General features: G+C 37.0%; 1 protein-coding gene across 2 annotated transcripts in view; it reads right to left on the bottom strand.

Annotated features, from left to right (window-relative positions):
- The window catches only part of WIPI1 (WD repeat domain, phosphoinositide interacting 1), a 54,108-nt gene extending 38,635 nt beyond the window's left edge, over window positions 1-15,473 (bottom strand). For both annotated transcript variants that reach the window (XM_074224726.1, XM_074224727.1), the window contains exons 1-3: window positions 15,264-15,473; window positions 11,611-11,693; window positions 6,165-6,334 (exon numbers count right to left, since the gene is read on the bottom strand). In XM_074224726.1, coding sequence (XP_074080827.1) covers window positions 6,165-6,334; window positions 11,611-11,693; window positions 15,264-15,349 — 339 coding nt within the window. In that variant the 5' untranslated portion in view covers window positions 15,350-15,473. The remainder of the gene's footprint in view (window positions 1-6,164; window positions 6,335-11,610; window positions 11,694-15,263) is intronic.
- Between the last annotated feature and the right edge of the window lie 254 nt (window positions 15,474-15,727).

The raw sequence follows: 15,727 nt of genomic DNA, 5'->3' as shown, positions 1-15,727 counted from the left end.
TGAGAATTGTACTTCTACCAATACAGTCGACAGCATTACACTTTGACAGAGAGTGTGGGTACAAGACAGGTATAAAACAATTAAGACTTGAAAAAAGGATTATACAGGGAGAAGATGGAGGCATTAGAGGATTATTAATACCACATGAAGAGGCACAAAGAACCCATTATGGTAGAGGGAAAGTGTAAACACTTAGTAAATCTTACTATCTACAGATTTGTCTCAAAGAGGGAATGCTAAACATTCCCAATTGGGAATTAAAAGTTTATCCTACCCTACAGAGAAGTAGGATGGTACAGGGGAAAGGATGGTGTGAGGAAGGCAGCAGTTAAAAGCAAAACATTGGTGATAAGGGAAATGGGGAAAGGAGAAAGATAGGATAGAAGAAAAGAAAAGAGGTTTTTGCACAAATAAAACCAATGCAACCAAGATTAGAAGGAATTAGAAGGTTTTTTGCAAGGCAATGGGGTTAAGTGGCTTGCCCAAGGCCACACAGCTAGGTAATTATTAAGTATCTGAGGCCAGATTTAAACTCAGGTACTCCTGACTCCAGGGCAGGTGCTCTATCTGCTGAGCCACCTAGCTGCCCCCGGAAAACTATTTTAGCAAATAATTAGAAAAAATATAAATGAAGGGAGAAAAAAAGAGTGAAACAAGAATGTACATATATCAACACTATTCAATACTAAATTAGAAATGTTAGAATAGCAAAGGAGAAGAAAATAAAACTGAAGGAATTAGAATGGGTCAGAGGTAATAAAATTATTTTTGTAAATGATATAATGATATACTTGGAAAAATTCTAGAGATTCAGCTAAAAACTTGTTGAAACAATTAATTTTAGAAAAGTAGCAGGATATAAAATAAACCTACATGTACCATTTCTATATATCACCAACAAAACCCTGCAAGAAGAGTTAGATAGTAAAAAGATACCCCATTTAAAATAATCATAGACAGCATAAAATACTTGGGAGTATACCAGTCAAAACAAACCCAGGAAATACATGAACATAGTTATAAAACACTTTTTATACATATAAAGTTTATACAAATAATAGGAAAATATTAATTGTCCATGGGTGAGGAGAGTTGATAATATAAAATGGCAATTCTACCTAAAACTAATCTACTTATTCAATGCCATCCCAATTAAATCACCAAAATTATTTTATTGTATTAGAAAAAAATAATAAAATTCATTTGGAAGAACAAAAGGTCAAGTTTTCAAGGGAAGCAAAGGAAAAAAATGTGAAGGAAAGAGGCTTAGCAGTATTAGATTTTAAACTGTATTATAAAATGGTAATTATTAAAACTATCTCATACTGGCTAAGAAATCAGTGGAATAGAGTAGACATAAAACCCACAAAAGTAAATGATTATAGCAACCTTGAGTTTGACAAAAGATTTAATCTTTTGGCAAAATAATTTGCTATTTGGTAAAAATTGTTGGGAAAACTGGAAAGCAGTCTGACAGAAACTAGGCTTAGACCATATCTTCCACCATTTACCAAGATAATGCCAAAATGGATACATAACCTAGATACAAAGGAATGTTAATCATAAATAAATTGGAACATATGGATAGGAGAAGAATTTCTGAATAAACAAGAGATAGAGAACATTGTGAGATATAAAATGGACAATTTTGATTACCTTAAATTAAAAAAGGGTTTGACAGATAAAATCCATATATCCAAGATAACAACGAAAATAGAAAATTTGGGAGAAAATATATAGACAATTTATCAGTAAAACGTGTCTTATCTAAAATGTATAGGAAAAACAAACAAATAAAAAGGGGGGCAGCTAGGTGGTGCAGTGGATAAAGCACCAGCCCTAGAATCAGGGAGTCATTCCCCAATTGATAAATGATCAAAGGATATGAACAAGTTTTTGGATGAAAAAATTAAAGTTTTATATATAATCATATAAAACTACTCTAAAGGACTCTAAAGAGAAATACAAATTAAAACAACTCTGAGATATTATTTGATTGACTAAAATTACAGAAGGGGAAAATGATGAATGTTGGAGGAAATGTGGAAAAATTGGGACAGAAATACACTGTTGGTGATGCTATGAACTGATCTAATCAGTTTGGAGACCAAGCTGTAAATTATCCCCAAAGAGTTATAAAACTTTGACTGAGCAAAATGACCATTAGGTGTGTTTTCCAAGGTGATTAGGGGAAAAAGAAAAGAACCTATATGTTCCAAAATATCTATAGCAGTAATCCCTGAGTGACAAAGAACTGGAAATTGAAAGGATACCCATCAACTGGGGAATGAGTAAAATCATATACAGTAAGTATATAATTGTAATGAAATATTACTCTGCTATAAGAAATATGAGCAGGTTGATTTTAGAAAAACATGGAAAGACTTGTATGAAATAATGAAGAGTGAAATGAACAAAACCAAGAGAATGTTGTATATAGTAACAGCAATATTGTTACTGCTATTATTAAAAGTTACTCAAAAAATAATTGTGAAAGACTAAACTATCCTGAGAAGTATAAATATTTAAGTTAACTGATATGACATAGAACCTATGAAGGAATATGTTATTCACCTCCAGAGAAATATAATAATATGAATAGTATGATACACAATATACATATACATACATACATAGAAATGTGAATGTTATTGTGAATCTGTGTGTGTGTGTGTGTGTGTGTGTGTGTGTGTGTGTGTTGTATATCTTTCATTGTCCTTGGCTCCTGAAGAGGACCATGACATCAAGGAAAATGATATCATTACTTGCAAGTGTATTGGATTTAAGTGAGAGAAGGCTGTGCAAAGTCACCAACTTCACTTTCTCTTCTGGATTCAGTTTGGTCCAGTGACAAAATATAGATCAGAACTGACTAAAGATGATCCTAGATGCCTATTCAGAGATTAAGGCTAGGTAAGAAATGAGGCAAAGAAGGACCTATTTTATCTAGTTAAAAAAAAATCAATCTGAGAGGGGAAGACCCTCAGGGTTTCTGGCTAAAATAAAAAAGAAACAATTGCTATTTATATTCACTCTGAGCCAGCAGAGCCCAAATAATGATCAAAGCTGGGACTTACTTTTGGCCAATCAATGAAAATCAGAGATTTAGGTTTAAGAAATGATCCTTAAATCTAAGCCATAAACTCCAAGATATCTTGTAAGGTGGGCAGAGCATCTACTGATAAGGGTATAATTCCTTCTTTGGACAAAAGGAGGGAAAACTGGAGGGCAAGAATAAAGGAAGGAAGAAGAGGAGGGGAGGGGGAGAGGGGGAGAGAGAGAGAGAGTTGAATGTCTGTGTGTGTGTGTGTGTGTGTGTGTGTGTGTGGTGGGTCTTCTCTACTATAGAGATAGTTTGGAACTTAATATTTACCAAATAAAACTTTTAATTAAAAAATTACTACATTTTTCAAATTAAGTCCATATACAAAGGTATGAAAAAAATAAAGATCTCAAGAATTCTATATAAAAGCATGGACCAGCGAACAAGAATGAAAGAAGCCAGGGTCTTAAAGAATAAATAGAAACCTCATATTGTTATGCCAGGAACACTAGAAAAAATAATTGTTACATACCACATACAGCTAATACCAAATAATATTGCAAAAAAATGCAAGTAGATTTTAATAATCAGGAAAAAGATATTATTGATGTACAAGTTTTTCCTGAATCAGCTATCTGTGAACACTCAGACCACTTGTCAGAGCAAAACCAAAATTAATAAAAGTAAGAAGAATGAATTGTGATAAAAATATGTTTTCAGTATTTTTTTTCTTTGACCTGGAAGTTGTATTTTGGCTATGACATTGTAGAGTATTTCATTTGGTTTTGTTTTGTTTTTCAGAAAGTACTGAAGGTTGGGTTGTCAAAACAATCCTCTCGTAGTTTAGGTTCAATATTGGGAAAAAAAAAAGACACTGAGAAGTCATTAACAAAAGAAAATTTACTCAGCCAAAGCAGGAGAGAACATTCAACAAGAATATTCAACTTTTGTTGCCATTGCCAGGGCAGCTAGGTGGCATAGTGGATAAAGCACCGGCCCTGGAGTCAAGAGTACCTGAGTTCAAATCCGGTCTCAGACACTTAATAATTACCTAGCTGTGTGGCTTTGGGAAAGCCACTTAACCCCGTTTGCCTTGCAAAAAAAACCCCAAAAACAAAAAACCTAAAAAAAAACCTCCCATCATTTTTCACCAAACAAGCATCAGATGGTACTTGGAGCTCAGAGCTTCATGTGGGTACTTTGTATTCAGGTAACCAAAAAGTGAAGTCAACAGCTGGAGTCTTTGAACTAACAAAACCTCAAAGATGATTTAAAAAACTTTTAAGGGAAAACAAACCAAAAAACTAGACTAATTTACAGGACAGGGATTAGAATATTGCTCCTACCATAGGAGATAACTGGAGAATTTTTTTCCATTACCATTTTGCTCTCAAGTTCTAATTATCTGACAATTTTTGAGATTTCTTGAAATCTCACACACACAGACTTGCTTGCTTTTATTGATTGACTGATTGGTTTTGGTCATGCATGTCCACTAGATGGGGTGATGATTCTTAAATTGCCTCTCTTTGAGATGTTTTCCAGGTTGGTCATTTTTCTATCATTTCATTTTTCACAGTAGTTTTGAGGTCAAACATTCTTTTCTCTGACACTCATACAAAGTCACTCTTCTGGGTTTACCTCATGTCCTTTTGGTATAAGGCATTTTTTCATTTTGTTTGGCATTTTCTTCTACCCATTCAATTTCTGGATTATAGATTTGTGTTCTATCAGATTATTATTCTTTTTATACTCTTGGATGGTATGGGCAGGCCCCACTTGGTCCTAGATGACATAGTTAAGACAAGGAATGGAATCCTAGTCTTTATCCTGAGAAAGGGGCTTGGTCTCCTGGTGGTTCAAATTAGATTTGGGCCTCAGCTCCTTTTTCTGTCTTCTTTTTCTGGCATAGTCGGAATTGGCTTTATCCCTAACTATGACCCTGACCTAACCAAAAGTTGTCAATTGTGTTGATGGTAGGCCTCCAAGACCCCAGATGCTTGATTTCCCAAGGTGCTCTCCTATCCTTCATCTTTAATTATGGTATTTTTGTGGCTGGACCTCTGGCAGAGGCTCTGGGGTAAAAACTATTCTTGAACAAGTATGACCCTGTTACCAGCAAAGACTTCTGGGTGGGCTCTATGGGTATAGGTCATGCCCTAGAAGCTATTCTGGCTCTTTTTTCTCATGGAGGTTTGGGAATGGATTATGCTAGCCTTGATTTGGTCCTGTCTTTTATAGAGGGTCTAGGTTCCCTGGCTGGATATAGGTCTCGTCCTGGCTCTTGCTATGAGACCTGGCTATTTGCATGACCAATCAGCCTTCTACCTAGCTGGCTGTTTAAAGTTTTTGCTAGTTTTCAGCAGTTTTCTTGTGTATCCTGGACTGGACAGAAAAGTTTATGGTGGTTTCTCTTTGATTTTATCATAGCTCTTTTTGTGCCCTTTTAGTGTTTTGTTGGGGATTTGAGAGGGAATTTAGCTCCTATACATCTCAACATGTCATGATCCTCCTACATTCCCTGTGGCATCTAGTTGATTTAGCATCAGGCCTGAGTTAAATAGGAAATCATGAATGCAAAATGGATAGAATAGAAATACAACAATTTTATATACTAATTTAACTACTATAAATCTACTGGAACAATAGGATCAAAAGGAAAGAGAGAAGGAAGGAAACAATCATTTATTGGGTTTCAGGCATTATGCTAATCTCTTTACAGGTACAGTCTAGCTCTTCATGATAATTTTGCAAAGCAGTATGAGCCCCATTTTAAAGATGAAGAAACTGAGGCAGACAGCAGTGAAGAGAGTTGATTGGGTCACAGAGCTAGGAAGTGTCTGCAGGTGAATTCCAAGTCAGGCCATCCTGACTGAATTCAGGACACTAGTCACTCTGCTACCTAGCTGCCTTGAAGCAGAAAGCCCAGAACAGCAAACATTTCTCTCATTGGGACAGTGCAGAAGGAGGTCAAATGCAGCATGATCTCAGAATAGCAATTCAGCTTTCAAGGCTTGGTAATGTTTGCTTATGAACAATATTGTTTTCCATTTTATGCAGAATTTTGCAATATCACTGTCATTAATTCATGCTATCTGAAAAAGGGGATTTCTTTCCTTACCTGTCGGTTCAGCCTGATGGACAGGATGTTGCTAGAATAGCTGTAGTTACAGATTTCTGTACCCTTTTTGAAATGATATACATTCATCTGCCGTGGTTTAGTGTGACTAACCACCACAACCAAGCTACTAGAGAAGAGGCGCTCTACGATGTACACATCTGGTATTTCACCTAAATGGGAAAAAATACATATTTTTAAAAAACCCCAAAAAACACTTTATGCTTCACAGGAGTATCAAGCTTAGGAGCCCTGAGTTAATCTCCAGCTATTAAGTTTCTTCAAGTTCTACTCACAATACCTGAACTATACGTAAATTACTTCAATCAGGACTTTAAAACCTACTACTTCTCAGAATAATCATTTTAATTTATTTTTCAAAGTTCAAAATGATAGAGATGACTCTATGGGTTAGCAGCCAGTCAGACAATACACACTTATTAAGCACTGTCTAAAGTGATGGGGAATAACAAAAAAGGGGGGAGGAAAAGGTTTTGCTCTCATGGATCTCACAGTCTAATAAAAGAGTTAAAAAATAACTATGTACAAATAAGCTGTAAACAGGATAAACTTTGGGCAATTTAACAGAGCTTTCTATGTGACCCTAGGTCAATCACATTACCTGACTGGGCCTTCGTTTTGTACTTTATAACAAGGTGACTCATTAACTGATATATTATATAAATGACAGAGGTTTGGGGAAATCTCAATGTAGTCTACCTTTTGCTAGGTTGTAAGACACATATGGAGCTTTTGAAGTACTGTCACCTCCAGAATTCTCCAGTTCTCTCTCTTGAACCTAATATGGAGAGGCATTAACAGAAGAAGTGTAGTCACATAGCTTAATCTATCCCCTTACTTTATTTCCCTAGTCTTCAGGCCTCTATTTCCAGCCTGGGTATTGGTTTGGTACTTTAATCTCTCCTTTGTTCTTCAAATAGAGGTTACCACTGAGAAGCCATCATCCAAATAGATTTCACATCTGTACTACTTGTTTACAATTAAATAAATTGAACCACAGTTTATAAAACACACCAGAATCTACTTATTCCTCAATTTACCCAGTAGTAAAGGTCCATAGGCTTTAATCCCACTACTATTTTGAAGGCATTTCTTTATCATAATGCCTTGATGTCTTTTTTTTTGTCTTAAAATTTTTATTTGGTAGACAAAAATTTCTTCACACTTTCTCTTCTCACTCACTTTGAAAAAAAAAGACAAAACCCTTGAAACAACAAAAATTACATAATCAGGCAAAAATAATTCCTAGATTGGTCTTGTCCAAAAAAATATCTCTCAATCTGAACTCCAAGTCCTATGGCATCAATGCTTTGAAAAGAGTTAAATCTTTTCAGGTTTCCTGTCTTAATATTGTTAGGGGCAGCTAGGTGACCCAGTGGATAGAGTACCCATCCTGGAGTCAGGAGGATCTGAGTTCAAATCTGGCCTCAGATAGTTGATACTTACTAGCTATATGACCTTGGGCAAGCCACTTAACCCCACTGCCTCACAAAAACAAAAAAGTAAACCAAAAAAATTCTAATATTGTTGTCAATACTGTATAAATATTATTCTTGATTTTGTTCAGTTCTTTCTATTTCAGTTCATGTAGATCTTCCCAAATTTCTTTGAAATTATCCCTTTTTATAATTTTTGTCAAGTAGTATTCCATCACATTCATATGTCATAATTTGTTCAACTAGTCCTCAAATGATCGATACCCTGCTTTTTTCCACTTCTTTCTTTGTCATCACAAAATGTACTATAAATATTTTTATTCAGCGTCTTTTCTGTTTTCATCTCTCTGTGGCACAGGCGTAGAGCATTTTTCATTTGGCAGTTGATAGCCTGGATTACTTTCTTAGAAAATCTCCTGTTCAGGCAGTTTTCAAACCAAGAAATTAAAGCTGTACATAATCGTAAGAAAAATACTCCAAATCATTACTGAATAGAGAAATGCAAGAGGCTGTGGGAAGATTGGGATGTTAATGCACTGTTGGTGGAGTTGTGAATTATTCCAACCATTCTGTAGAGCAATGTGGAACTAGGCCCCAAGAGCAATAAAACCTTTAACCCAGCAATACCAATACTATAAATTTGAATCTATTCTGTTTATTCATGCAAATCCCATGTTTCTCTAAATTTCTCATATTAGTCATTTCTTATTACTCATAAATGTTCTGTTACATTCATTAGTTTTCTCAGATTATAATATTTAATACATTTTGGTCAGTATGTTTTTTTTTTAACATTTCTGCTTTTCTACATTTACTAAAGATACCATAAAATATTGAGAAAGTATACATTACTTTTTTGTTCTCATTCAATAAGTACTTAAATGTGTTTATGGTTTTTAGGTTTCTTTCGACTTCTGAACTTGAATTTCAAAGTTCCTATTCGCTCTCATCCTTTCATTAAGAATATTTCAAAGTCTTATTTTCAATTCCACTAAAATTCCTTTCCCTCGGTCTTACAATGTAAGTTATCCTTGGTTGTAAGTCATTATCTTTTGTCTTGTAGATTATTATATGCCATGATTTCATCTTTATAGTTGTAGTTGCCAAATCTTATATGATCCTGACTATTGTTTCTTGATATTTGAATTTTCTCTCTGGCCACTGATAATTTTACTTTGACCTGGGGACTCTGAATTTTGACTATTATGTTCCTGGGAGTTTTTCACCTCTGATGCTTATTCCATGAGTTTACTTCCTTGGGTCTTAGTTTCTTTCTCTGTAAGGGAGGGGGAGGAAAATAGTAGGTTCTATAATCATCCTCTCTCATTCATCTTCAATCTTTTTTTCTGTAGATACCTCAAAAAAACTTTTTTTTTTTTTTTATCAAAACTAGGTAGCTGGATGGATATGGCACCAGGCCTGAAGTCAAGACCTGAATTCAAATCCAGCTTCAGACTCTTAACAGCCATGTGACCTAGAGCAAGTCACTTAACCCTGTTTGCTTCAGTTTTCCTTATCTGTAAAACAAAATGGCACTTTAGTGTCTTTGTCAAGAAAAGACTAAATTGGGTCATGAGGAATCAGCATGACTGAACAACAAAGTTCCATTGCCTTCAAATAAAGATAAAGTTTTCTTGCCTGACATTAAAAGTCCATTAGAATCTTGTGCAACTTTACTTTTCCTGAAGCTTCCTCCACAAATTTTTTAGTCAAAAATCTGATTTTAGCCCCAAATCAGACCATTCAATGCCTAAATTTAAATTGCTTCCCTGCTATGTTTTCATTTTCTGCCTTCTGACTTCCCATATATTCTTTAAATCCCAACTCAAACATTATCTCCTCATGAGACCTCTCTTGGTTCCTTTCTTATGTTTCTGCCCTTCCTACTCCCTGGTCAGTAATACCTTTTCCCCTGGACTTCATAATACATATTGTTCTGCATTTCTCAAATTCATTTATCACATAGTTTTGATAAATAATTTTCTATTGTTTTTTTCCTCCTAAAGGTTAGAAGGTCTGAAAGGGCAGAGATCTTGCTTTGTAAAATCTTTGCATGACTCTCCAGCATTTAGCACAGTGCTCATCATAGAATGGAGAGTGAATAACTGTTAAAATAAAAATTTGCCTAATTCACTGAGGTGTGTGTGTGGGGGGGGAATGAGAGGTCTTTACAAATAAGTTCAAGTCTGATTCATATCAATATATAAAGAGGAAAATATTTTTGAAATTTACCTTTTCATTGTTTTTCCTGGGAAAGCCACAGTTAGTAAAATAAATTAAATATACATTCTTTTACTGCATTTCTTAGAAGTTGAACTACCAGATAATTTAGCCTAAAGGGAATTATTCCTGAGATTGAATTATTTTTAAATACAGAGGTCTTAGACTTCTGTAATAGTGATACTTTATAAATAATGTAGGTACCATTAAGTTAAGGAATAAGATTTTATATTTACATAGCCACAGAATCAAACATTGCCAATCTTCCATAGGTTAACAAACAATAAGATGTAGGTGACTGACCAGTTACTTATTAGTTCAAGGCCCATCATAATCTATCTTCTCCAAGCTTTTTCAGACTTGCACCTTACAGCTTGACAGGTACTCTTCTATTTGGTGGGGCAGTTAGGTGGAAAAATGGATAGAGTACCTAGTTTATAGTCAAGAAGATGTGGGTTAAAATCCGGCCTTAGATACCAACTTGCTGAGTGACTCTGGGCAAATCACTTAACTCTTGTTTGCCTTAGTTTCCTCATCTATAAAATGAAGGTAATCATAGCGCCTCTATCCCAGGGTTGCTGTGAGGCTCAAATGAGATAATAATTGTAAAGTGCTTAGCAGAGAGTCTAGCATATAGTAAGCACTATTACTATGATTATTGACTGGTCCCTTTGCTATTCCTTTAACAAGACAGTCTGACTTTCAGCTCCAGAATTTCCACTGGCTATCTCTCATGTATGGAATACTACACATTCTGTTCACTGCCTCTTAGCTTCAAGTGCCAGCAAATATCTCACTTTCTACAGGAAGCCTTTCCCAATAATCCCTCTTAATTCTAGTGCCTTTGCTCTGTTGATTATTTCCTATTTATCCCATATATAGCATTTGTATAGTTGTATACATTGATTAGATCCTTGACCCCTTGAATACAGGGACCATCTTTCGCCTTTTTTTGTATTCCCAGAGTTTGGTACAGTCCCTACCACATATTAGACACTTAATAAATTTATTAACAAATTGGTTCAATAAAATGATAAATATAGCATAAATAATAATGGTGCATGATGTAGTAAATAGAGAGCCAAAATAGGAATTAGCAGGATCTGATTCAAAGCCATGGGCTATGTGACCTTAGGCAAGTCATATTCTCAGAAAGCCGCAAAGAACTTTCAAAGATTATAAATTGCAGAACAGTTGCTGATTTGAATTTGCATAAGGAATTTCTTCTCTGGGAGTTCCTTCTAACAATTAAATCATATCTACAGCAGAAAGAAGATAAAAAGGAAAAAAATTTCCATTTATGTAGTACTTTGTAGTTTAAAAACAACTAATTCACAACAACTTGGTGAGGTAGGTCGTGTATATCATCATAAATATCTTAAAAATGAAGAAATTAAGTTAAAGAGAGATTAGGTGACTTGACAAGACACAAAACCTGTAGAGCCAGGGACCAAACCAAGATTTTACAATTCCACTTCCCCTTCCATTACATCATGTTATTTCTCAGTAATTAAAATATAAGAAAATGTATTAGCAAAACTCAAATAAGGGGATGTCATAATACAAAGGATTTTTCCTAAGTCATCACCCAACAGACAGTAACTACCTCCTCCCCTCCCCCAACTTTTTGTTTTAAGTGATATATGGCAGTTTCATGATCCATTTAAAATTCTGGAAAATCAAGACTAAGTTTATAAGGAACAAAGAAAGGAAGAAGGGTTCTCCAAGGCTAAATCATGACTAAATAGCAATGAAATTAAATAATGACTTACTGCTTTCATGGACTTGGTCCAGTTGTTCCACAGAACTCAAGGAAAATAACCTATACCCAGTTTTGGTTCCAATTGCTAGGGATCTGCAGTAGACAAAAAGACAGAATGGATGAACACATGCATTGTAGTTGAGCAAGCTAATGAAACAAACTCTTTTTCCCTCCTCTTAACCTAGTAAGGCATACTGTCTGCCAAGAAAACACATACAGACACACACGTAGTCTGAGTCTCAACTGGCAAATTCTTATAAAATCAGGTAAGCGTTTACAGGCTGGTTGAGCTATAATCAAAATGAAGGGGTCAAATTAAACTTCAAATGCAAATTGTAAATTAGCTACTTTATTAATGAAAAGAAAGCCTACTAAATACATATAGCTTTCTTTAAAGTTAGGTAGCAATGAAATAGGGTACTTCTAAATTGTCATTACTGAAGCCCCTCTCTGGTACTTAAGAGCACTCTGGTACTTTTGGTTTGCTGAAGAAGTGAAATAAAGATGGCGAAACTGAATAGCAAATGATAGTTTTTCATCAGCTCAAAAAGTAATAATGGAATAAAATCCTAAATGACAACTTTGTAGGTTTTAAATAATAAGTGAAACCAATTTGGGCACAATTCAAACAAAGTAAAAATCAATATAATTTAACTTTTAATGATTCAACTAAGTGTGACTCGAGGGTCTCTTGACTTCCAAGAGGAAATAAGCCCAGTTGACTTTAGAGAGGCAGGTCAAGATCATCTTGAATCTCAATTTATGTTTTTGGTTTACTATTTTGTTCCTAATAATTGGCATCTAAATTAGCAGTGGACAAAACAGAATCCCAGTATAATAGTAAGCAAAGGGAGAGTGATATAGAAGATTTTGTTTTGGACTTGAAGACAATGAAAGACAGTGAAATAGGGATTGTCTTCCTTGTCTCTAACACCTAGTAGGTGTATGTCCACAAGCAAGCCACTTACATCTCTGTTTCAGTTTGCAAAATGAGGATAATAATAACACCTCTAATACCTTCTCCTTAAGTTCTTATTTTGTTTGGAACTAGGATTTCATTTGTAAAGGTATGCTCAGTGAGGAATCTCCCTTAATCTATGATACATACCTGTCCTGTCTGGGGCTAGAATAGGTTCAGTGACTTGCTTAGAGTTTAAAGCCACTTTGTTGCAGCAGGACTTGAATCTAGGTCACTTTCTAACCACCAAAACATATTGTCTCACAAGGTTAAGAGGGTTAAATGAAGTTTTTGCAAAATTCGTTGCAAAACTTAAGAGTGCTAAATAAAATTTATTTTATCATTATTTACTTTGGTGAAATTACCAAGGGTGAAACTTAAACTTTACAACAAAGTATATATTAAAGTGAAATAATAACTATAATAGGGCTGGACAGCTATAGATTTTTTTCATTAACATAAAGCCTGGACTTTCACACCTTTTAATAATAGGCTGATTCAGTCAACTTCTATAGAGCATGGTAATTGTTCCTGTTTTTTAACAACCTCAACCAGCTGAAAAATTAGTCTTAGGTTAAACATTTGTTTAAAAAGTAGGGTTCTCTTAGCTTAAGCACAGTATAGCTACAATGATTGAAAAAAAAAAACCAAGATTCCTAGGGAATTTACCTTACTTTTTAAAGATAAACAAAGACACACACACACACACACACACACACACACATATAAATTTTCAAATTATGGAGGGATAAGAGGAAAATACTACTTGTGATCATATAGCATTTATGAAAATACTTAGCACTCTATACTAATTTTTAAATAGTGCCAGTACTTCAACCATGGAGCAAAGTATTCTCATTTTATCTGTAAGAAACAATGTGATTCCTATTAAATCAAAATTCTGATCATTAGCTACAAGAAAAGATCTAGACAGTCTGAATTTGAATCAAGGACTTCCAACTTCTAGATCTTGTTTTTAAGATTGACTACATTAGTGAGTAAGCCCCTTTTCTTAAGTGTGTTAATATAATCAAAAGTTATGTCTTTTATATTCTTAAGTGTCAACCTACACCTTTTCAGAGAATTACACACTAAATATGTCTGATGATGGGCACTGATTTATTTTAAAACCATGTCATATAATCCATGGTTCACAGGGACTATAACGACAACTTTTATTTATAGATGAGGTTAGGCTGCCCAACTGAGAACTACCTTCTAAAAAAAATAAATTGAAATGACAGTAGAAACTGAGGGAGTTAATCAAACATCCCCAGAGACTGAAACTAATATGCCGAAAAGTTCAGTAGATTTTTTTATTCAATTCTCTTTAAAAAAAAAACACCCATAATAAAAATTAACATAACTATTTCAAATCCATAATAAATTAGGTTCTAGCATAAATTTTCAGGTATCTATTATTAATTTGAAAACATGTTTCCTTTTTTTCTAACCTATATTCAATTGGGAAGAGCAATATCACCCAAGGCATTTCAACAGCTATACCATCTTGCAAAACACAACTTACAAAACTTAAAAATGTTATCAAGGCCAAGTCGTTAATGCTATTTAATTACAGAGTTTTTCGAACAAAGGCATACTGTGAAGTTCAGTAGGTTTTAAAATAAATACAGGGTGAATGGAAAGCTAGGCTACAGAGGGTACATGGTGACCTTAATTATACCACTATAATGTTCAATATTAGAATAGCTCTGAAGTGACCATAGCTCAAGCATGAACTATATTCAGAATAGTCAGCATTTTTATTGTATTTTACATGTCATCTCACTGCAGCCTCCCCCAAACCCTGGTAAGTAAATATTATTATTCTTCTCATTTTTACAGTTGAGGACAACTGGCACAAGTGGAGGTGAGAACAGTACTACATATGAAATTAGCTTGTCCATTGGGTTGTCAGGAAAACACTTTCGTGAAAAGAGGGAGTCTAGTATATTGGGTCAAAACATCTAAATTACAGTTTAACTACTTCAGTTAAGCAACTAAGGCCCAAAGAAGAGAACCAAAGAGATGTATTCAAACTCCTTGAGGGCAGAGTGTTTTTTTTTAAACCCAGTGCTTAAAAAAAAAATACATGCTGAATGTCATTTAAGACAACATGACGCTCCACTCCTCTGGAAAAGCTACCATTTGCGCTTTTTTGGATGTAGAGAAACAGGTTGTGGCTCTGTCACAGGAGATAAATGAAAAGCCGAGCAGAAGCAGGGAGGCCGGGTGGCTCGGCGGCAGGCAGGCTGCCCTCTCCAGGCTGGTGCGGGGCATTTAGGGGCCAGCTGAAACGCCTGCCACATCCATCTGTCCCGGCGCAGTTGCCACGTTACCAGGCACAGGCAGGAAAGGCTCCCGGATCCCCTTCCATCCTGGTCCAGCTCATGTCTGAGGTCCGGTCCACAAACGCCTCCCCGGCCGGCGCATCTCCCCGCACCCCACGGCTTCCCTCCTCTCCTGTCCCCTCCCCCCACCCCGCTGAAGCCGAGGAGTCTTTGCTTTGGGAAATAGCAAAGTTGGGGGGGCGAGAATCATGCGCCCCTCACGTGACTGCCCCCCCCATCCCGCCGCCGGTCCCCCGGCGGGCAGCCCCCGCGGGGGGGGGGGGAGGAAGGAGGCCTCAGCCCGAGGGTCGCGGCAAGCCCGGCCCCACCCCCACCCCGGCGGCCTGGCAGGGAGGAGGGGGCAGCGCCGCTTACGTGCGATCCTGGTTGAAGGAGAAGCAGCTGAGCCCGGCTTCGGCCTCCGCCCCGCCCGGGGGGGCTTCGGCCGCCTCCGCCTCCATGGGGGGCGGGGGAGAGAGGCTCGGTCCGAGAGGCGGGGGCCTAGCTGAGTCTCCCGGCCGCGGCTCCGCCAGCGCCCCGCTCCCGGCTAGGACCCCGGGGCCCACCTCCACAGCTGGCGGCCCGGCGCCGCGGAGCAGCTGACTGGGTGGGGCGCCCGCCGCCGCCTGCCATTGGTAGCCACCCCGCGCCAGGGTGGGGCTTCCGGGCCGGCCAATCGGCGGCGGCTGGGGGCGGGGCTTCTCCCGCGGAGGCCCGGCCCCGGCCCGGCGACGCCGACTCCCATTGGGCCGAGGGGTGAGCGACGTGGCCGCGGGCCACGTGGTAGTGTTTTCTTCTCTTGGAGTGTGGGGTGGAGGTGCAAAGCTGAGGTCCCTTAG

The sequence above is a fragment of the Macrotis lagotis genome, chromosome 2 (assembly GCF_037893015.1).
Source record: "Macrotis lagotis isolate mMagLag1 chromosome 2, bilby.v1.9.chrom.fasta, whole genome shotgun sequence".
Lineage (NCBI taxonomy): Eukaryota > Metazoa > Chordata > Mammalia > Peramelemorphia > Peramelidae > Macrotis > Macrotis lagotis.
This window is presented reverse-complemented; position numbering and strand designations above follow the sequence as displayed.